The sequence below is a fragment of the Ovis canadensis genome, chromosome 4 (assembly GCF_042477335.2).
Source record: "Ovis canadensis isolate MfBH-ARS-UI-01 breed Bighorn chromosome 4, ARS-UI_OviCan_v2, whole genome shotgun sequence".
In the NCBI taxonomy this organism is placed as follows: domain Eukaryota; kingdom Metazoa; phylum Chordata; class Mammalia; order Artiodactyla; family Bovidae; genus Ovis; species Ovis canadensis.
In genome coordinates this window covers 68,301,484-68,325,265 of record NC_091248.1, presented here as the reverse complement: position 1 = coordinate 68,325,265, position 23,782 = coordinate 68,301,484, and the positions used below count along the sequence as shown (strand labels likewise).

The window sequence follows — 23,782 nt, the reverse complement described above, 5'->3', positions numbered from 1 at the left end:
CTTTAAGACCCAAGGCTTAACAATGATTTTTTTTCTTGGTTGAATTAGAGTCTTTCAGTTGATATCTTTCAGAGTATATAGTTAAGTTGCTATTTGATTTTTTTAAATTGCATTCTTAAATGGCACTGCCTGAATCTTAAAACTAATTGAGGTAACACTGAAATACTAGTTTCTCTTAGAAATTTTCTCAGTAATTTTTAATACTTACATATACTGTTCAACTATCATAGTTTTGAGGACCTTTATATTTAATTTGTATAAACCTCAACTAGTGTAGTATGAAATAGGATAGAGGGGAGGGAGCGAGGGGAGGGAGCTCGTGGTATAAAGTTCCCATATTTCTGAAAAAAACTTGTAAGATGAAAAAATTTTTTTCTATAGAAAGTTTCAGTTGAATACGCAAGGAAGCTATTTGAAAAATGTGCTTATGATCTTCCAGTTCAGAAGTTTTTAGCTTTGGGAAGAATCCATGACGTTGATAGGGGGCAGGTTGAGGGGAGTAACCTTAATGTCAGTAACCTTTAAACTTTGAAGGAAATTCTAAATTTTACTTAATTATAGATGAAAGTAATAAGTTTATGGTTATTTCAGAAATCATGAAGTATTAGTTATGTTAATCACTACTTTAAATTGCAGTACTTATTAGATCATCTCTAGGTCTTGTTTTTAATATGTTAAAAAAGAAGTGCTTATCATGATGTTAAAAGCCGAGGTATAATAAATGTTTCAATATAACTGGTTTCCATTGAAATCTTTTTTCATTTTACACATTTAAAAATATTATTTTGAGTCCATTACGTTGCAAATAAAGAATCCCTGCCTAGTGCCCTTTGCATCCTAAGCATTCTTTGTAGTATAAATTTCTTTTTTATACTATTTTTATACTACAAGTAACATACTTGTTTTGTACACTTACATTTCTGTTTGCATGTTGTATAAGACAGAGAACACATTTTTGTAAATACCTTTTAAATTTTTGCTCATATTAAGATATGTCCAAATTTCTATTTTAAAAATGATATTAAATACTAAATTCTTAAGTAACTGTTGTAGTTGTCTTTACATTTTAGTGATATTCTTTTACCAAGGCATTGTCAGCAATACCAGGGCATGGAGAAAATTAACTTTGTGATTTTTCTCCTGCCACCGTTTCAGTGATCTTAATGTAATGCTCCATAAATAGGTATGGGAGAAAACAGAGGAAAGAATCAAAGTCAACAATCTGTTGGGCAATGTATTTCAGATTAATCTTCTGAAAGGATTTTAACTGATAGGCAGCATAATGTGGCCTCAGGCCCCCTTCCCAGCACAGGTTCTTGATAACGTGTAAGGTCTTCCCTACTACTCACACACTTGACTGAGGGGAAAACTTGACTGAAGGTGGTAGACATTTATCAAGTGGATATAGGAAGCAATTAGAAGAAAATAAAAGAATAATTAGTAAACAGTTTGCTCAGGGAAACTAATCAAAGTTCCTATTTTGAAGGGGAAAATTCATACAAATAAATAGTAGTTGTCTCCTAAAGACTGAGAAATCCAAGAGTTTGGGGGAGATGTGCAGATAATTGAAAGAAAAGAGCAAAATGGACTTACATCTTATGACATATTAAACCTGATAAATTTCTACTCTGACTTCTCTCGGGAAATCAAATTGGAGAAACCAGACTTCTTGGGGAATAACATCCCTGTACATAACATATTTAAATTTGCCACTAGAAGTTGTTTATTTTTTCCTAATAATTACGTTCAGTGAGGAATGCAGAAATTGCATTTTGGAATGACGGAAGAGTAGTTATTGTAGAAAGAACTTTTCAGCATCTGTGGTAGCTGTCGACCATAGGAGGTAGCTCGCTCCATGTGTTCTATAGAGTAGAGTGAAAGGAGAAGAAAAACCCAAAGGAAGCTCTGCCTCAGGGCCTACAAATGAGCTTCCTCAAGTCAACAGGTCTGCCATGTTCCCAGGCTTGTGTACTGAATTCTGTACGGCCGTCCTATTTTAGTCTTTAACCTAGTGCCTTTGATTACTGTTGTTACTTTGTAATATAGTTAGAAATAAATGTGAACTAAATATGAACATACTGGTTCTTGAACACCAGTTGACCATTTTATAATTATATATATGAGTAGTATTTTATATAAAATTATTATATATATTAAATACATACTTATATTTAATGTAATGCTATATTATACAATGTAAATATAAAATATTTAAATATATTCTATTTTTATATATTTGGAATGTATATATTTGTTTATATTTGGATCTCTTGACAAATCTCCTAACTTCAGACTCTGTTATTCTCTCATACTTGCCTTTCAGAACCCCAAGTCTAGATTGTCTGTCTTTTTACCTTCTCTCTGTACCAAGAGCTGAGTAGTACTCACAAAGCCTTGATATCCATAAAAACTGCTGCAAATACCCCAGTGTGTCTTGGATCTCACCTTGATTCACACATTCCCTCAGGTACCTAGGTGAAGATCAGTGAAGATCCTCCAGTCGTGTCCGACTCTTTGCGACCCCATGGACTGTAGCCTACCAGGCTCCTCTGTCCATGGGATTTTCCAGGCAATAGTACTGGAGTGGATTGCCATTTCCTTCTCCAGGGACCTTCCCGACCCAGGGATCGAACCCGGGTCTCCCACATTGTAGACAGATGCTTAACTGTCTGAGCCACCAGGGAAGTCCGTCAGCAGCAAACTGCAGAGCCAGCCTCTCCCATTTTCCACAGCGACTGTCTCATTTTGTTGCTACTCTTTCGACAAAGTTCTCTGGAACTTTCCCTCACTCTGCATGGGAAGAAGAGTCCGTCTGTGTGTCTACTCCTGTCCGTCTCCTCTGCTGCTCACCTTACTCAGTCCTTTCCTTAAATGCTCTCGTCCCCTCACATCTCTACATCCCTTCTCCTTTTATTCTGGACGTTCTCCCTGGGCAACTTGATTTTATTCACTCTGAAGAATTACAGCCTCCAGCTCTGACCATCTCCCAAGCTCTAGATCAGTGTTTCAAGCCACCTCTTGGGCATCTCCCTTTGAGTGTTTTCAGAAGGGAACTATCTCTGTTTTTTTCTCAGTAAATGGCTCCAGAGCCAGGGAGTCAGACTTGACTTTTCTTCTTGTCTGGGGTCTTATCAACTCCTTCTAATCTCACCTTCTTATTCCTCATAGTCATCCTGCCTGATACCATATTACTACCACAGATGCTGTCCCTGCCTCTCCATTTTTGAAATGGAATATTTAAGCTTTCTACCTGGTTTTCCTGCTCCAACAATAGACAGCAACTCTTATCTCTAAAACTACCATATTCTTGCCTCTGTTTCTTTACATAGCCTCCCCACTACCTGGATCCACCTTTGCTTTCTCTTCACGTAACATGCCCTCTGACCATCTGCCCCTGGGACTTAGCCAACTTAAATTCAACTTGTATTCAGCATCAGTTAACTTTCAGCTCTGCTTTGACTGCTTAACTTTGACTGCTCTGCTTAACACTGCTTTGTGTTAAGCCTAGCAGTACCTCTGTTCCAGGCCAAGAAAAGACCCTGAGCTAGACTTTGGAATCTATTATGTATAGATAATTGTACATTATATCATCATAGAAACTTAATGCTTGAAAATAATTTGGAGATCATTCCCGACTCACTGTATGCATATGAACACTGAGTGAAATACTTGTTCAAGGTCAGGTAACAGAACCTAATAGTGAGTTAAGTCTGTCTTAACTGACTGGAAAACAGGCTTTAATTTTCCAAATCCTAATAAACAGGATGATGTTTAGCTGTGCTACTCTTGAAGATAGCAAAGTAATTATAAAATGAAACATCTTTGCTTTTATGCCCCCAACAATGTCATTTCCTGTAGCTAGAAGCCTGCGGCTGCTAAGTCGCTTCAGTCGTGTCCGACTCTGTGCGACCCCATAGATGGCAGCCCACCAGGCTCCCCCATCCCTGAGATTCTCCAGGCAAGAACACTGGAGTGGGTTGCCATTTCCTTCTCCAATGCATGAAAGTGAAAGTGAAGTTGCTGAGGGTCGGACACAACTGAACCGACTTAGCAGCAGCAGGCTTCTAGCTACAGGAAATAACGTTGGGGGCATAAAAGCAAAGATGTTTCATTTTATAATTACTTTGCTATCTTCAAGAGTAGCACAGCTAAGCATCATCCTGTTTATTAGGATTTGGAAAATTAAAGCCTGTTTTCCAGTCAGTTAAGACAGACTTAACTCACTATTAGGTTCTGTTACCGAAACCAAACCATATAAACAGCAACAACCACCACAGACACAGCTTTTCTTTGGGTAGTTCTGGCATTTACTGCCTGAACTGTCATAGTAGGAATGAGCTGTGGTGCAGGAAAACCTCAACTGGGGAGTGGCCTTGATGAGGTGCAGAGGATTAGGAAGCAACTAAGTACTAAAAAGAGAATTTTTATATTCTTTTGCACAATTTAAAGTATTACAAAAAGGCTACAGTTTTTTTTTAATTAGAAAACTAGGCTTATCTACTCTTGTCAATTAGAGTATCGCAAACAATGTGATCATAGATTTTTCTTGGCTCTGGAGTTGTTTGTACACTAAATTAAGGTAGAAGTATTTATACCTTATAATTTCAGTGTTCTGCTGCCCTATTCATCTTTGACTTGTGTTGGTGTCTTAAAAAAAAAAGGAAATCAGATGATATTGAGAGAGAACATGGGTGGAGAGAGCACATGATGGGGGAAGAGGGACAATGCCGTCATTGGTTCGCAAATTAACTCCATGAATAACAGGATTTACGTCCTGTGCACAGCTTTGACATGTGCTTTGGCGTCTCATTTTGCCCCAGTGTTTTACTCGGCTTGTTCCCCTTCATCTTGCCTGCGGTGTCTGTTAGACTGCTGTGCATCTTTGGTGGGGGCCTGGCTTCTCTGTCAGGGCCTGGGAGCACACCCTGGGCCTTCTCAAGTGAGGCTCGTCCTGCCTGTGTGAGGCCTGTGTGTCCTGCTGGGATGCTGCCCTGCCTCCATGGGGGCTACAAGAACTGCTGGGGCCTCTCAGCCCTTCGGACTCTTGCTAAGGAACGCTCAGGTCGCTGAAGTGTTGTTGTGTCTGGTCCCAGTCCTGCGGATATTGTCAGCTTCCTCTTAGCATGTTTGTTTATTCCCATGCTGCCACAAAAACCCCACATCACACGGCCAACCCTGCGGACTCTCGAATAGCCACTGATATTAACCTACAGATATTCCAAATGGGGAGTACTGATTCCAGATGGTGACATAGACTATCCTGAACTCACCTCCTCCCAAAGACATACCAAATACATAACTCAAGAAGATAAAAGTTCCTCATTAAAAAGGACCTTGGAGACTTGAGGTTTGGAAGCTGAACAACTCCTAAACATTAGGCAAATGAGAAAAAAACCTACATCAAAGCAGTTAAGTGGGGCTGAGACAAAATCTTGGTGTAGTGACCCACAATCAGAGGAAACAAAACCTGGAGCTTCTCCCTGAGGGTAGGGGGTTTAAACCTCATATCAGAGACTTTTAAGACCTGCAGAGAGATAAGTTCCCCAAACATCTAAGGTTTGAGAAACCAACGATACTCTCCTTTCATGAGACCCACGTGGTTACAGTGACTGAAAGTAGCTCTTAAAGGGCTTGCTTGCTTTGACTCACCTGTCACCAGTGCAGAAAACCAATTGAGAGGGGCCAGACAATATGTGAACGAGACCTATTTGCTCAACTTTAAATGTCAACCCGAGGGACAAGCATTTAATACACACACATCTAGGGCCTATTGAAGTTCTCCCTGGGGACAGAGGCTGGCAGGCACCATCTGTGTTCCCCTCCATCCAGGTCACTGGTATCTCCCATTAAGGGAACTTGTATCCTTCTTTGGGGCTTTTTCTGGTGGCTCAGATAGTAAAGAATCCTCCTGGAATGTTGGAAAACCAGGTTCAAACCCTGATTGGGGAAGATCCCCTGGAAAAGGAAATGGCTACCCATTCCAGTATTCTTGCCTGGAGAATTCCATGGACAGAGGAGCCTGGTGGAGTATAGTCTGTGGGGTCACAAAGATTTGGACATAACCGAATACCTTGATTCTTATGGGTGCTCCCCAGAGTTATCTGTGTATCACCTGCCTCTGATAGCCACTGGGACTATGACAGCAAACTACCTCACGCCAGTCAGAATGACCCTCATTAAAAAGTCTACAAATGCTGGAGAGTGTGGAGAGAAAAAGGAACCCTCCTATACTGTTGGTGGGAATATAAATTGGTGCAGCCACTATGGAAAACTGTATGGAGGTCCTCAAAGAAACTAAAAGTTGAGTTGCCATATGATCCAGCAGTCCCACTCCTGGGCATACCCCCAGACAAGACTGTAATTTGAAAAGATTACTTACACTCCTGTGTTCAAGCGCACTATTTACAGTAGCCAAGACATGGAAACAACCTAAATGTCCATCAGCAGAAGATGCGGTGCATATATACAATGGAATACTACTCAGCCATAAAAAAGAATGAAGTAATGCCATTTGCAGCAACATGGATGGACCTAGAGATTATCATACTAAATGAAGCCAGAAAGATAAATACTATATCACTTATATGTAGAATTTAGAATTCTATACAAATAAACACATCTACGAAACAAAAACAGACTCACAGACATAGAGAACAGACTTGTGGTTTTCAAGGAGGTGAGGTGAGGTAGGAAAGAAAAGGAATAGGAGTTTGAGGTTAGCAGAGGCAATCTTACATATAAGATGGATAAGCAATGAGGTCCTATTGTGTAGCACAGGGAACTATATCCCATATCCTGTGACAAACCATAATGGAAAAGAATATGAAAAATTATACATATAATATATATACGTATAATTGTATAACTGAATCTCTTTGCTGTACACAAATTAACACATTGTAAATCAACTATCTGTCTAGATATATATATATATAAAACTGGAATATTCATAAATGTGCAATGATTAGACAACATGCTATTGAATAACCAGTGGGTCAAAGAAAAAATCAAAAGAGAAATAAAATACCTTGAGAAAAATGAAATGGAAATACAACATATCAAAATTTATGGCACAAAGCAAAAGCAGTTCTATGTGGAAAGTATATGCTAATAAACGCCTACCTCAAGAAACAGGAAAAATCTCAAACAGCTTAATTTATACTGCAAGGAACTAGAAAAATAAGAACAAAGTCTAAAGTTAGTAGAAGGAAGAAAACTACAGAAATCAGAGTGGAAATAAGTGAAATAGATAGATTCACCAAGAGAGATGACTCAGCATCAGAAAAGGAAAAGTAAACATTATAAATGATACCACATAAAGGAACATAGGATTCTATGAACAATTATATTCCAACAAATAGACAACTTGGATAAATTTCTGGAAATATGCAGCTTGCTAAGATTGAATCAAGAAGAAACAAAATCCAAAAAGACCTATTTTTAGGAAGGAGATCGAATCAGTAATGAAAATTAAAAAAAAAAAAATCCTTCCAATAAACAAAAGTTAGAACCAGATGGTTTTATTGGTGAATCCTTCCAAACTTTTAAAGAAGAATGAATACCAGTCCTTCTCAAACTCTTCCAGAAAATAGAAGAGGAGGGACTACTTGCACATTTTTATGAGACCAGCATTACTCTGATACCAAAAGTAAACAAAGGCATCAAAAAAAAAAAATTATAGGACACTATCCTTGATGAACAAAGATGCAAACATCCTCGACAAAATATTAACTAACTGAATTCAATACGTCAAAAGGATCTTACACATGATCAACTGGGGTTTATTCCAGGGATGCAAGTATGTGATTCAGCATCCACAAATCAATCAGTGTGATACACCACATTAACAAAATGGAGGATAAAAATCATGATCATCTCAATAGATGTAGAAAAAACATTGGACAAAATTCAACATCCTTTGTGATAAAAATTCTCAAAGAAGTAGGCATAGAGGGAGCATACCTAAATATAATATAGGCCACATATGATACGTCCACCACTAACACTGCTGCTGCTAAGTTGCTTCAGTCGTGTCTGGCTCTGTGAGACCCCATAGATGGCAGCCCACCAGGCTCCCTCCATTCCTGGGATTCTCTAGGCAAGAATACTGGAGTGGGTTGCCATTTCCTTCTCCAATGCATGAAAGTGAAAAGTCAAAGTGAAGTCACTCAGTCGTGTCTGACTCTTCGCGACCCCGTGGACGGCAGCCTACCAGGCTCCTCCGTCCATGGGATTTTCCAGGCAAGAGTACTGGAGTGGGGTGCCATTGCCTTCTCCCACCACTAACACATTCGACAGTAAAAGCTAAAAAGGTTTCTTTTGGGATTGGGAACAAAACAAGGATGCCTGTTCTCACCACTTTCATTCAGCATAGTACTGGAAGCCCTAGGCAGAGATATTAGGCAAGGAAAAGTAGACATTCAACTTAAAAAGAAGTATAAATGTCTCTGTTTGCACGTGACATGATCTTATGGATATATAGAAAACCAGGTATAGACACTTACAAAAACTATGAGATCATTGAAGTGAGTGAAATCGTTGAATCCAGTATTAATATTAAAGAGTTTGTCCCATTTCTGTACACTAATAACAATCTATCAAACTTAAAATAATCCCATTTATAACTACATCAAAATGAATACCCAGGAATAAATTTAACCAAAGAAATGAAAGGCCTCTATATTGAATACTATAAGACATTGATGAAAGAAATTGAAGAAAAATAAATGGGAAGATATTTGTGCTCATGGATTAGAAAAATTAATAAGATTAAAATGTCCCTACTATCCAAAGCAATATACAGATTCGGTGCAATCCCTATCAAAATGCCAATAGCATTTTCCACAGAAATTAGAACAAGCAATTCTGCAATTTGTATGGAACTACAAAAGATTAAGAACAGTCAAAGCAATCTTGAGAAAGGAACAAAACCAAAAAATCATGTGCTCTGATTTTGACTATAATACAAAATTATAATACAAAGCAGTATGGTATTGGCATAAAAACAGGCACATTAACCAGTGGAACAGAAGAGAGAGCTCAGAAATAAGCCCACAGATATATGGTCTGTTAATTTATGACAGAGGAGGTAAGAATACACAACAGGGGAAGGACAGATGCTAATAAATGATGCTGTGAAAACTGGATAGCCACGGTTAAAAGAATGGAACTGGTTATATCAAAAGATATAACCACTATCTATACCATAGACAAAAATTATTATAAGACTGAAGAATTTAATGCCTGAAACTTTAAAACTCCTAGAATAAAGCATAGGTTGTCAGATCCTTGACACAGGTTTTGGTGATGACTTTTTAGATTTGATCCAAAAATCAAAGGTGTTTCTTCCAATCCATGAACATGGTATATTTCTCCATCTATTAGTGTCCTCTTTGATTTCTTTCATCAGTGTTTTATAGTTTTCTATATATAGGTCTTTAGTTTCTTTAGGTAGATATATTCCTAAGTATTTTATTCTTTTCGTTGCAATGGTGAATGGAATTGTTTCCTTAATTTCTTTTTCTACTTTCTCATTATTCGTGTATAGGAATGCAAGGGATTTCTGTGTGTTGATTTTATATCCTGCAACTTTACTATATTCATTGATGAGCTCTAGTAATTTTCTGGTGGAGTCTTTAGGGTTTTCCAAATAAACAAGTAAGGTTACTTTAGGCTAAAAAGTTTATTCAAGACAAAGGAAACCAGTGACAAAATGAAAAGGCAATGTACTAAATGGGAGAAAGTATATGCAAATTTGGATTAATATCCAAAATATATAAATAATTCCTATAGCTCAATAGCAAATAAACAATCTGATTTAAAAACTACAATGAGATATCACTTCACACCTGTTAGAATGGCTGTTTTCTAAAAGACAAGAAATAAGTGTTGGTAAGATTGTGGAGAAAAGGGAAACCTTGTACACTGTAGAAGAGAATGTAAATTGGTAGTCTCTATGGAAAACAGTATGGAGGTTTCTCAAAAAATTAACATAGAATGACCATGTGATCCAGCAATTCCACTTCCAGGTATTCATCTGAAGAAAATAAAAACACTAATTTGAAAACGTACCCCAGTGTTCATTGCAGCATTATCTACAATAGCCAAGATATGGAAACAGTCTTAAGTGTCCACTGATTGATCAATGGTTAAAGAAAATATGGTGTATATTATACCATGGAATATTATTCAGCCATTAAAAAGAAGGAAATCTTGCCATTTGCAACAACATGGACGGGCCTTCAGAACATTATGCTAAGTGAAATAAATCAAAGACAAAATATCATTATGATCTTATATAAGGCATCTTAACCACAGCTATAGATGAAAAGACCAGGTTGCTGGGGGCCAGAGCCTGGAGGTAGGTAGGGGGGTGTGGACAAAACAGTTGCAGGGTGTCGAAAGCCATAATTTCCCATTATGAAATAAATAAGTTGTGTGGATTGAATATAATTAGTAGTACTGTATTACATATTTGAAAGTTTCTCTGAAAGAAAAAAGATCTGTAATTATATACGATGATGGATGTTACTGAGACACACTGTGGTGATCATTTTGCAGAATATACAAATATGGAATCATTACACTGTATACCTGAAACTAATATACTATATGTAAATTACACATCAATAAAAGTGGATAAATAGAATCCCATATGGCAAAAGTGTTATTTTACTGTTTACTGTTTATATTATTATCACCATTTATAAGATAACCCAAGTAGGAGACCCACATGGCTTAAAAAAAAAATGCTGATTCTTTTTCATTATATACCTTGGCACAATATTTAAACAAGCACAAATCAGAAAATGTGAGGCTGAAAGGTAAATTGTAAAATAAACACAGTGGCAAAAATAAAAATGGGAAAATATTAAGCTTTGGGGAGAGATTTCTTACATCATTTTTATGCAAATATATATTTTCTTATACTTATTTTTTGTCCTAAAAATAGATAATATTGTGACCAACTTTAGCAGACTGTTTATGTAGTGATTCTTTCTAGGAAAATGCTTTTAAGATCTAAAGTAGATTTTGTTATCCAAAAGTTAAAGTCAACCTTCCTACTAATTAAACTTTTTGGATTGGAGATATTTCAACTGGCCAACTAATAAAGTCAGCACTGAGTAGGTTCAAGTATGGTTTTACTGTCTTTGCTTTCTAGCTTCCTGAGAAAATAAATGGATAATAGTTTAAATATGGGAAAAGATTATTATTTTTAAATCTCCTGCTGTAGCCAAACACACAAGATTGACTAAATCTTTCCAGGCAGATTTCTGCTCCACTCTTCTGCAAATTCTCTTAGAATTGCCTTCTTGAGTCTCTTTTTTAAGTATTTGAACTAAGAACAGAGCCTTTAATAAACCTCCTTAGGTGAAAATAGAATGGCTCTATTTTGGTGTGGTAATCAGAGTGAAGAATACATTGAAAGGTAGAGAGTTGTAGCCTCTCTAGAATAAATATTGTAACATCGTCATCATTGTTATTGCAGTAATAATATTTATTAAGTACTTACATGAAAAATTCTTTACTGAGTACTTTGTATACATTGTCTCTTTTAATCCTTATCTTAACCCTTTGCTAACAGTAACTTATTACCAGCTATCAAATATATGATTTTAAATATAGAGATTCAATAAACTAATATAAATAATACTTGCACCATTGATATTTTTTCACTTTTCTTTTGCTGCGTCACTGCCCACATACTTTTCTTCTAATGTGTTTTAAATTAAACACTTCTACTAACTCAGCATGTTACTCCCTGACAGATTTCTCTCTAAAGCTCCTAGGAAACTTTGTTTCACTTTTTGTTTCCTTCTTAGACTTTATAAAAGGTGACTCTAGAAAGGACTGCTTGAATCAGGGTTACAGTTAAGTCATGACCAACAATCACTGGATCAAATTTTCCTGAGAATTTGGAATATTTTAATCAATCATCTGCAAATCAAGCAGCAGGATCAACAAAGAAGAGAATTAAAAAAAAAAAAAACTGCTCTCCACTTATATAATTTAAAATATGAATGCACTTCCCATAGGAGGAAAAGGGACTCCAGGACTTGGACCACGTGTTAGGAAAATGATCAAGGAGTCTCTCTGTGGGGTGGGGGAGAATGGTGCTGTTTTTGCTCCAGTTCTTTTGAGTTCATTTAGAGGAAAGATAATAGTAAAGGTTATTGTTGTTTCTCTAAGTGTGGTCTTGATGCTGCAGTGGAAAACGTAACTTGCTCTCTTTCTTTTACCTCCTGACCTATCTCACTTTCTTCCCTACTAGGAAAATCTTGACTGTGTTTTGGCTAAGATGCATGGCCTCGCTGGGACAGCAGTGTGCCAGAGGGCTCTGTGTGGGAGGCGTACTTCAGGCCAATTTATGCAAGCAGCAGGTCATTCTAGGGCCGTAGGCCAGAATGCCGTGCGTCCTCTGGCTTGAAGACACACAGCTCCTTAGAGCTGAGCTACCGTACCGTCTTAGTAAATATTTCCTGCCCCCACAATCACTTGAAGAGCGGAACTCCCTAGAGATGTCTGTGTCTCATCCCTCACAGCTGACTTTCACAGAGGCCAGATACTAACTTAGCCATCCTGGCTGCAATTCAGGATGACCAAAACCCACTTTCAGCCTGCTTTTGGATTTTATTGAGAAACAGTTGGAGCAAAGCAGTATCTGGGTAGAGGAATGCCTCTTACTCTGCGTGGTGAGTCGCTCTTTGTCCCAGGGTGCATGTGAGCCTCAGCAGGAGTCACCTATGGGTTCTCTGATTGTAAAGCTAGAGTCAGGTTTGATCACAATACAGTTTCCTGAATTAGTAATTACACATAACTGACTGCTCATGTTTCAATCTGCATTTGCTCCTTGGCATATCATTGGCCTGTTGGAAAAAAAATAATGAACCCGTTTCTTTGTATATAGTTTACATGATGGAGACCTGATTAAGAAAGTAGTTTCAAGCATTTTCAGTCATAGGAAATGTTATTAGAGATTACTCAAGATAAGACACATACAAACCTGCCTTTGCTCAAAAATGGGTTGTGGGTTATTCTCAGAATTCACTGTTCTTTGCCCTTCCCTGTACTCTGCTGTTTGGTGTCTTTGTTCCAAGAAATTCAAAGCACCTGTCACACCACATCTTAAAAGAAGGAAACTAAAAAAATAGACTTATTAAGAATACAGCTGAGTTTACTGTGCAGAGTTTTCTGATGGCTCTTTGGGTTCCTTTCACTAAAACAAATTGCTTTTCTCATGCTGCTGCTGCTGCTAAGTCACTTCAGTTGTGTCCAACTCTGTGCGACCCCATTTGCCTAGTATTTCGGGCCACCAATGATTTGGGTAAATCAATTTGGGATAATTTTATTATTAAACTCATGTATCCTTACACAAATAAATCTCATTTTAAAATAAATCTCAGTCTCATTTTAAAGAGAGCAAAGAGCCTCAAATCAGTCACAGATATTTCCAACAGTCAACTAAGATGCTGTTTAAATAAGGTTCAGTTGTTACCTTCATGGCATTGGGAAGCTATAACAGACCCTTGCCAGATATGCCAGCTGCATGGATTTAACATTGATGACCTTCCAGAGGACTCAAAGATTTTGTTTGGGTTTGTGTCTGCAAGTAATCCGTAATAGCTTTTTTTTTTTAATCAAACACTGTGCCAAAGATTTCCTTTTATGCTTTCTTTTTAGCTCCTTAGCTGCTGATGTTTTTCTTTGTTTTCCTAAATTTACAGTAGCTGTCAGTCTTGTGCTGAATTCTCCTCTCAGTAATACACTGAATTGTGCAATTCTTTTGGGCCCAGTTTGGAAAAGGCATCCTTCCCAGAACCTAGTTGGCTTCTCAAAGGTTAAACGCTTTTGGCAAAAAACTACAAATATGACCGAATAAAACCATAAAAATGAAAAACCACAAGAACAGGGGGAAAAACAATTATTTCTCACAGTGAACTACATGGATGCAGAGGACTCATCTTTTTTAGTTTGTTTCTCCGTTTAAGTCTTCTTAGTTTGTTAATTCTTATAATCCTCTCTTTGCTTCAAATAAAACCAACAACTTAATGCCTTTTATGATTTTCCATCCCCCTGGGGATGAGAGGGGTGGTAAACTATAACTGCTATTTCTTCTTAGATTATTTTAACCTTTTCATTACCTCCAGTCACAATCAAACTACCCTTTCCAGAACACAACTGGAAAGAAAAATCCTTTTGGCAAGGAATACAAATCAGGTTATTACACTGATTTGATAGGATTTAGGGATTCATTTTTTGGCTTGTTCCTTCTTTGTTGTTATATCTGAGTATTTTTCTACTTATAAAGTACAGAAAATGGATGTGGTTTTGGTAGATGTCTCTATGAATGCACCTTGCTAATGTCACTTTAATCTCTGAAATGAATTTTGAATTGTGGCTTATTCAGATTTGATTTTTCAGAGCAGCCCAAAGTGCTTTTCCAGTAAATTAGGCAGGATAGGATAACTATTTTTGTAAGTTTTAATATCTGCAAAAAAAGCTTATTTTTTAAAAATCTGTCATGACTGTATACCAATAGAGTTCCTATTTACTCTCTACATTGCTCCTGTTCATACGTTAATTTTAAAGTTTTAAATTTAGATTACTTTGATTGAGACACCATCTCTGTCTTGGCTGCCTATGCTTTTTTGTCCATTTCACCAATGTGACTGGAAATGTATGAGTTCTTCAACTCATCAACTTTGCTCTTTCTTGAGGATAACATTTACTATCAAGTCTTCATTAAAACTAAAATTCAGATTCATCTTTAGAAAGAAAACATGAATCGAGGCTGAAAACAAGATCAGCGAGACAAATCAGCAGAAATTAGTTATTTATAACTGACCTCCTCCAGGAAGATGTACGAAGTGTTAAAAGTAGTCATTCCCACACCAGCAGCATGGGCTGCTGGATTAGACCATGGATGATAGGGGAGGATCATGTGGGTCCAATCCTGGCTCTGCTACTTCCTGCCTCTGTGACTTTGAGTAGATCTCCTAAGTTTTCTATAAAATCTATCTGTGGTAAAATGGGGATAATACCAATACTGCTTCTTAGAGATGTTATTTGAATCGAATTAATATTTTTAAAGAGCTTAAAATACAATTTATTGTCAAGTTTCATAAATAAAGTACAAGAGTGGTAAAAATGTCTCTTCTAAGATAACACATTTCTTAATTAATAAATGCTTTTTCTTCATTAATGCCAGGCTTCTTATTCTACATAAAACCACCGTTGGTATCCATTATAGAAATTACACTATGTTGTTGAACACAGTCTAGGAGTGTTTGATCTATTTAGCACTAAGAATTTATTTTTTCATGTTCTTTGTTTACTAAAAATACAAAGTTCAACAGAATTAAATTCTTTGTAGATCTTGTTAGCTACTAGTAGAAGTTTGGAGAGAATCTGTTCTTGGCTTAGGGCTTCTGATTTTTGTATAACAACTGTCACTATTGTCTAAGATCTGGAACAGATTTTAATTCTCAAAAGAGTATGTTCTCTGAGCGGCTGTGAATGGTTTCGCTGTGACTGTCACCCTCATTCCTCTTCATCTTGAGGGCAGCTGATTTCACATCATTCACATTCAGTCACTCCTTCCTGACTACTTATTGGTTTCCCCTCCTGTTCTGTATATCAGAATGGCTGGACTCCCTTTGTTCTGAATAATACACTAAAACTTCTCTATTTCATTCTACCACCAAATTTGTTAATACCTCCTCTTCTTTTCACTTACTCGTTAGCCAAAGTTGTCAGTCTTCCACTTTACTTCCTTAGTCTATCTGATATCTCCATCTGGAATTTCCAGCTAAAGAAAAGATTTGATTGACTTTCTCTTCATCACTTCAAACTCTCAGTCTAAACATTAACTCATGTGCATCTTATCTCTTAACTTCAGTAAGTCAGTACTAAGGGAGAACAATCATATTTGACAAAAGACTGATGGATAGATGTCTTCACTACATGAAGAACTTCTGCAAGTCAATAAAAAAAACCAGGCAATTCGATAGAAAAGTGATGGAAATACATGAACACCTGTTTCAAAGAAGAGGAAACATGAATGGCCAAAAGCATGAAAAGATGTTCAAATTTATTAGTAAACAAGTAAATGCAGGAAAAACTACCATGAGATGCCATTTCACATGCAACAAATGGGCATATGTGAAAGTTTCAAAGTTTCAAAAATATGACAGTTTCAAAGATTGGTGAGGATGTGGAGCAGTGAGCATGTTCATACTTGGTTGTGGGAATACATTTTGGAGCAGTCACTTTAGAACCAAACGCAGTATTACATGAAATGGAATAGCCATCATGGTCAACAAGAGAGTCCAAAATGCAGTACTTGGATGCAATCTCAAAAACGACAGAATGATCGCTGTTCGTTTCCAAGGCAAACCATTCAATATCACAGTAATCCAAGTCTATGCCCCAACCAGTAATGCTGAAGAAGCTGAAGTTGAACGGTTCTATGAAGACCTACAAGACCTTCTAGAACTAATACCCAAAAAAAGATGTCCTTCTCATTATAGGGGACTGGAATGTGCATCCTAGAACCCAGCAGTTCTACTGTCAGTTATTTAGCAAGTTGGTTCTAGGAGACTTGCACACACCTGTTTCAAACATTAACGTTTGGAACAGCAAAACACTGGAAATGACCAGAATACTCCTAAATAGGATGGATAAATATAGTGTAAAACAAGTGAACTTTAACTACAAGAATTAAGAAAGGTAAATCTGAATTACATAATATTGAGAAAAGTGTTACAGGAATTTATGTGGTATCATTTTCTTTCTGATAGATTATGTAGGGATATTTACAGATTCATTGTTGTACAACATACAACAAAAAGCAAGGGAAGAGAAAGATGTACTTAGGAAGGGACCAAAGAGGGCTTCAAAGATATTGTAACCCTCTATTTCTAAGTCTGGTGGGAAGGCCATTCTAAGGCCATTCTTTCCCCTTGAAGATAAGTTCACTACATATACTTCAATGTATTATATATTTCATGATTAATCCATAAATAATCTAATGTTCAATAACTGTGCTTAAGGTTCTTCGGTATCAAGTAAGTTCTTATGGATTCCCCTCTTAGTTTTGAAATACAGGCCATTCCATAGCAGAATACAAAGTTAAGGTGTCCTTAGAATTAGTTAATACGGGTATTTGTTTGAAGGCATATTGAATAGAACTGGCTTGCTTGCCAGTTAAACACTAATTTCTTAATAGGAATAATAATAAAGTCAGCTCTATAATGTTTCAGATATTTTACAAATCATGATGATAACATAATCCTAGATAAACTCTACTAAACTGAGACTTATAAGATATCAGGCTAAAACTTTATAGAAGGAATGTAGAAAGAGGGAAAGTAGAGGCTCTCTAGAAACCCAGGACTTCCCAAGGCTATGGACTTGGATCCATGGAATAGATTTTTGCTGTTCTCTTGTTGTGATTGGATACCATAGTCCCCGCTTATGTGTTTTGTTTTCTGTGGTTTCATTTACTCACAGTACCAAAGTATTCAATAGAAGACTCTAGAAATAACAATTCATAATTTTTAAATTGCATGCTGCTCCAAGTAGCATGACAAAATCTCATGCCATCCTCTCCATCCCACCAAAAACATGAATCATCCCTTTGTCCAGTGTGTTCCACCTGTTCGTATGTAGCAGCCTTCTTGATTTCAGACCAACTGTCTTAACATCACCATGCTTGTGTTCAAGTAACTTTGATTTTACATAATGCCAGCTCCAAAACACAAGAGTACTGATCCTGGCAACTCATATATGCCACAGAGAAACTGTAAAGTACTTCTTTGATTAAATAGGTGAAAGTTCTCAACTTAATAAGGAAAGACACACACACACACACACACACACACACAAACCTGTATGCTGAAGTTGCTAAAGTCTACAGTTAGAATGAGTCTATCTGTGAAATTGTGAAGAAGGGAAAAGAAATTCATGATAATTTTGTTATTTTACCTCAGACTGTAAAAGGTATGGCCACAGTGTGTAATAAGTATATAGTTAAGATGGAAAAGGCATTAAATTTGTATAAAATATTTCGAGAGAGACTACATTCACATAACTTTTATTATAGAAGATTGTTATAACTGTTCTATTTTACTAGTAGTTACTGTTAATCTCGTTGTCCAGTTTATAACTTAGACTTCATCATAAGTGTGTATGCATGGGGAAAAAGAGTATGTATATAGTTCTGTACTATCCATGATTTCAGGCATCCACTGGGGGTCTTGGAATGTGGAGGACTACTGTACTACTAAAAACGTTAGAGGAAGACAGCAACTCACAGATTTAGAATTCTATGATCATTTTCCAGTTGCTCCATAGACCATTTTATATGAGAGTGGGCTTGGCCCTGAGAAAGATGGGAGGAAACACCAATGTATTTTTTTAGCCTTTTTTTTTCCTGGCTGAACCAGGCAGCTTGCACGATCTCAGCTCCCTGACCAGGGATTGAACCTGAACCATGGCATTGAAAGCCAAGAATCCTAACCACTAGGTTACCAAGAAACTCCTAGCCTTTAATTCTACAAACAACTCTGGAGTTTCCTTTTTGAGTTTTTCCTGACCCTCTTCCTTTTTGCCATCTGGCATGTAAAGTATGTATTTCCCACATTTCCCCCTTTTACAAACTTATAAACGCTACCAAGTTAGAGACTATAATTCAGAGGTGGGGGGGAGTGGTTATGATGGAATACACAATTTGATGAAACTCCATCAAAGGCACTCAATCTTAAAGTCAAATACAGAAACACACAAGTCATGTCACAGTGGGATATAGATAGGGGATTGTTCTATACTGTCTGTTGCTGTTCTTGGAAGCAGAATCCCCTCATTAAAGCTTGCATTGTATACATTTTTAAAGAAGAAAAGGAACACAAACACACACCTATAAATAGTCCTGCTAAAAATTCATAAATATTTCTGAAATAAGACAAATGTCTTATAACATTGGTCATAATTTATTTTATTGCATGTGTTAAAGTCTTCTGGAAATAGACATTTTCTTCAGTTGTGCCTTTTACTTGACCCAAAATTCTGAGGAAAGAAGCTTAGAATATGGTGTACTAAGTTTATTAGATTGTAATCTGTTGAGTTCTCACTTCTTTATATCAGTTCATGACATTTGTTGTTCAAAAAGGCATCATTAGAGATGTCTTAGTAAAGTACTTCACGCACAGGAAGTGGGAAAACAGTGCTACTGTGTCATTATTCACATTTGCTAAGGTATGTATCCTTTGTTAGAGATAGGCAGAACTATCCCGGAAACAATGGTTGGGGCCAGGGTCTGTTTTTAATTCTTGTGAAACCAAAAAAATCAAGGACCATAAAATTGAGCCAGTTTTATTTAGCTGTTGAATTAATTATTCAATAATATACTGAATGTATCATTTTAAAATCTTTTTCCTTGCAGTTTTAGAGCAGGTGGGGACATTGCAGTAACTTGTTTTCTGAAGGACTTTACTGTCATTTAGCAGAGAGCAGTAGGATATAGGTGAGAGGGATGAGAGGCATAGAGGGGTGGAACCTGGAACCAAGGACCAGTGCGCAGTGAGTAATACTCTAACCCACAGGCACACACACACACATCTATATACAACTACAGTCTTTCCCTCCCCACCAAATGCAATATCTGCCTCTAAAGATTATTCATCGAAAATTTAACCTGTTTCTGTTCATCCTTCCAACCCACAGAACTAGGACTGCAGGTCCTTACATTCTGGATTACTTACTTTCATCAATTATTATTCAGCTTACTGATGATTTATATATTTTGTGTTTCTTCTTTCTCTGACTGTGTGGTCTCCTCCCACCTGAAAATGAAGACTGCTGTGTCCACTGTATCCTGGCCTGCCTGTTCTGTGAATTTCTGACCCTCTGCAATATTGTCCTGGGACAAGCTTCGTGTGGCATCTGCACCTCAGAAGCCTGCTGCTGTTGCTGTGGAGATGAAATGGGAGATGACTGTAACTGCCCTTGTGACATGGATTGTGGCATCATGGATGCCTGTTGTGAATCATCGGACTGCCTGGAAATCTGTATGGAGTGCTGTGGAATTTGTTTTCCTTCATAAATATTTATCTTCTGTTTGCGTTGAAACTGGAGAGTATTTTAAGTTTTTTCTTTTGAGGTAAAAGAAAAGCATGTGGTAAAATTCTCATCAAACAACCCAGTACTTGCACTGTTAACTCATTATTTTAGGTAATCTCTGAAAGCCTGTTTTCCTCCCTCTAACCAAATCCACGTGGCTTAATATGTGAAATTTTAACTACTTTTAAACTTGTTAATAGGTTGCAGTGACTGAGGAACATTTTGGCCAAAAACAGAAAAAAAAAAAAAAATGTCTCCTCCTTTTTATACTTATCTCTCTCTGTTTCTTTTAACCCATCTTAGGAGCCCCTTGCTCCAAATGTATTCTTTTTCAGTGATTATTTAAATCAGACAATTTATTTTTAATGTTTTTACAATGATTAAAAGTAAGCATTCCTTAGAGTAAACTTTGAGAAACACACCCACACAAGCGTTGGGCACCTAGTGTTTGTGTCTGTGCTCTGCTTGTTCACCAGACACTGAGTGCCTGCTGTGTGTGACCTGCTGCAGTGCCGAGATGGATGGCACTCAGCTTCCATCCAGAGAAGCAGAGGAAAGTTTAGGCAAAGAGACTTGTAAAGAATAGGCCAGCCCACAGGCATATTGAAGCCATGATTATGAGAGAGAGAAACTCAAAAGGCTGTAGGGATACACAGAAAGGAAGAGCTAACGTCTATGGGAATATTCAGGAGGCTTCGAGGAGAATGTGGCATTTGAAGGAGGCCTCTTGGGATGAGTGATTCATCTGCTGCTTGAATGAATTAGCTTTAGGACCAAGTTTTAGGTGACCAACCTGAGCTGACTGTGCCCTTGAGCAGTTACAAGAAAAATGCCTCATGTATGTATTTTCTTTAGTTGTGGCAATACATCTTTCTTTAAAAAAACTAGAGGTTATGATAAAGTTTTGATAAAAACAACGCTTTATTAAAATAGCTATATTTATAGAATGTGGAGCACTTTTGAAAAGTTGCACTTAAATTAGGAAAAATTTTATATTAAAATCTCAGCATTTTGATTTTGATTTATTCAAACACTTCTTTTGAGAGCTTTAAGTATTTTGCAAGGGGAAGGGTTATTTGGTTAAGAAGCAAACCCCACAATATTTATAAGCACAATTAACCTTAAATACAAATTATTCCTTCCAGTGCAGTGGGAATCTTGACATCCATTACTATGACCAAATTTCAGTATTGCAATTTTACATTAAACCCAAATGGTGGGTTATAAAGATCTGTAAGTGTAAAGAAATAAGTAAGACTTATTGAGTTACTTATTAAGACTTAGCAAGTTACTAAGACATTGAGACTTTGTGTGGTACAGATGAAAAGGAGAGTATATTTTCCTACTACATGCTCTTCTACTAAGCTTGATGTCCCCAACTTGTAGTTTGGTTTGATTTAATGTAATACCTTGTAGAAATTTTGAAACTATATGTTTGGATGAATAGTTATTTTTTATTATTCCAACTGAATATCAAATTGATAGTAAAAACAAATGCATATTGTTAGGAAGCCTTTTAGCAAATCTAGGCTTTTAAGATTTTAAAACCAAAAGCATGGGTATGTCACCAATAATTTTTCCTTTGAGATGAAACCTAGTTTCCACTTATATCATTAGTTAAAAGGCTTAAAAAAGAAACAAATAAATTAGCAAACTCCTGAATCCCCTTTTAGTGCTCTTTAAACACACATACACACACACACATACACACTTAAACTGTCAGGCTTAAATAGAATTCTAGTCAACAGCTGTCTATCTCTTCCTGGCCTAAAGAGCATTTTTGATGTAACAAATGAAATATGAGAACATCTTTCTACTATTTCTTAGTAACCAGAATCTGAATATTAACATATATCCAAAGTTAACATGTATATATATTAGGATGTAAGAGTATCAACTTTATATTGATATATAAAACCTTATGACCTGGAATCATTAAAACAGTATATCTGTTATACTGCAAAAATTTTCTGCCAAACTGTTTGTCTAATATTTAAGTGTATCCTGCTATTTACAATGATGATATTAGCACTTTTATAATGTTTCTCTGTAACAGAGAGCATTAATTGGTAGAATTTTAATCTCATATTTATATTCACAGTACTTTTCCTCTATTGTCTATTCTGCAGTCATACCACAAAGGACCTTGTATGATTTTTTAAAATAAATGAAAAAAACAAAAGTAGCAAATGTGAAAAGATTTTCAATATGTATTTTAGAATTTCTGAATGTAAAATATTTTCTTGAATTATATGGCCATAAGTGCTCTAGTTTACAGTTACAGATTTGGTCTCTCTTTAAATGTGGAAACGTAATCTTAAATATTTTTAAACTGGACCTGTATTATCCTGAATATACTATTTTGAAATAAAAAAAATGATTTCTCTAATCTAATTGATGGATCAATATTTAAGTGAATTCAACTATAATTTAAAAGCTTAGACTTTTCTTTTCCTGTTACATCCTTCTCTGAAAGATCTCTTAGTCTCTTATGTAAATCACATGACTCATGCCCATAAATGAACTATGAAAGATTCAGATCAGTTTATACTGCAAATCATAGTTGACAAATGATTTCAAAACATGGTAAAACATGGTTTTCTGTGAAAACTTCACAGTAGTGCAAAATTCACATTTTTTACATTTGTTTTTTAATAAATTGCTTTTACTTATTTGCTTCGGAATTATCTCCCAACTTATTAAAAAACTGTGGTAGTTTATACACATACACATATATATATTTATATGCTGAAGTTAAACACAAAAGATCTATAGAATTGGGTATTAATTTCAGTGAATTTCACCCAAAAGTAAATCATCAGAAGTACTTTCAACTAGGGTTTTTAGTGGCACAATTTTTAAGTAGTAGAAAGTGTTTTGTTATTAGTATTTAACCCCTTGAATCACTTTATTTAGCAGGAGACATTTTACTTAGGAGTATAATAATTTTATTTTTGTGTTCTTATAGTGTATTGACTATATCCATTTCCCTCACCTGAAATAGCCGGTGTTTCTCTGAACAGTTCACAGAGTAACCAAGGCAACCTTATGTAATAACTTTTCATTCTTCATCTATACAAACTCTTATCAGTGCCCTAGATTCTAATGTTATAAACATCAAAGTCACTGCCTAACATAAATAAGATTTGAGTCCAGAGTCTCTGTGGCTTGCCTTCTTGAATTCCAGTTTCAATGCCTAGATTTACCCAGCCATCTAATGAATAAATTTATTAATAAGATTATTTTTCATACTATTCAAGACTTTTATGCCCTTTCCAGTTACCTGTGATTTGTAGGCCTGTAGGTTTATGACATCTAATCTGACAGCCAAGATAAACTTTCATCAGACACTATAATATCCATTTTTCTCTTATTTTAATACTAATATAGAAAAGCATACCATTTTGTTTTAAATGACAGTTAATACAGGGGTAGAGTTTATTCTACACTTACTATTTATATTTTAAAATTGAGGCATGGGTACTACAAGGCATTCTTTTTAACCCTTCATCTCTATGTCCCGTATAATCAATAAATTTATAGTGACTGTTTTCTTTAAGCCCCTCAAGGGAGTCAAAAAACCCTCAAGATGTTTCAACCTTTGGGAGAAGTTTGCCACTTCCCATGAGAAAACTGTTACTGAGGCTACTAATATTTACTTGTT

The 23,782-nt window shown here is 36.3% G+C and overlaps 1 protein-coding gene across 4 annotated transcripts in view; it reads left to right on the top strand.

Annotated features, from left to right (window-relative positions):
- Window positions 1-22,512, top strand: part of MDFIC (MyoD family inhibitor domain containing) — a 96,839-nt gene extending 74,327 nt beyond the window's left edge. For all 4 annotated transcript variants that reach the window (XM_069587967.1, XM_069587968.1, XM_069587969.1 and 1 more), the window contains exon 5: window positions 19,854-22,512. In XM_069587967.1, the coding sequence (XP_069444068.1) occupies window positions 19,854-20,101 (248 nt within the window). In that variant the 3' untranslated portion in view covers window positions 20,102-22,512. The remainder of the gene's footprint in view (window positions 1-19,853) is intronic.
- The last annotated feature ends 1,270 nt before the right edge of the window (window positions 22,513-23,782 follow it).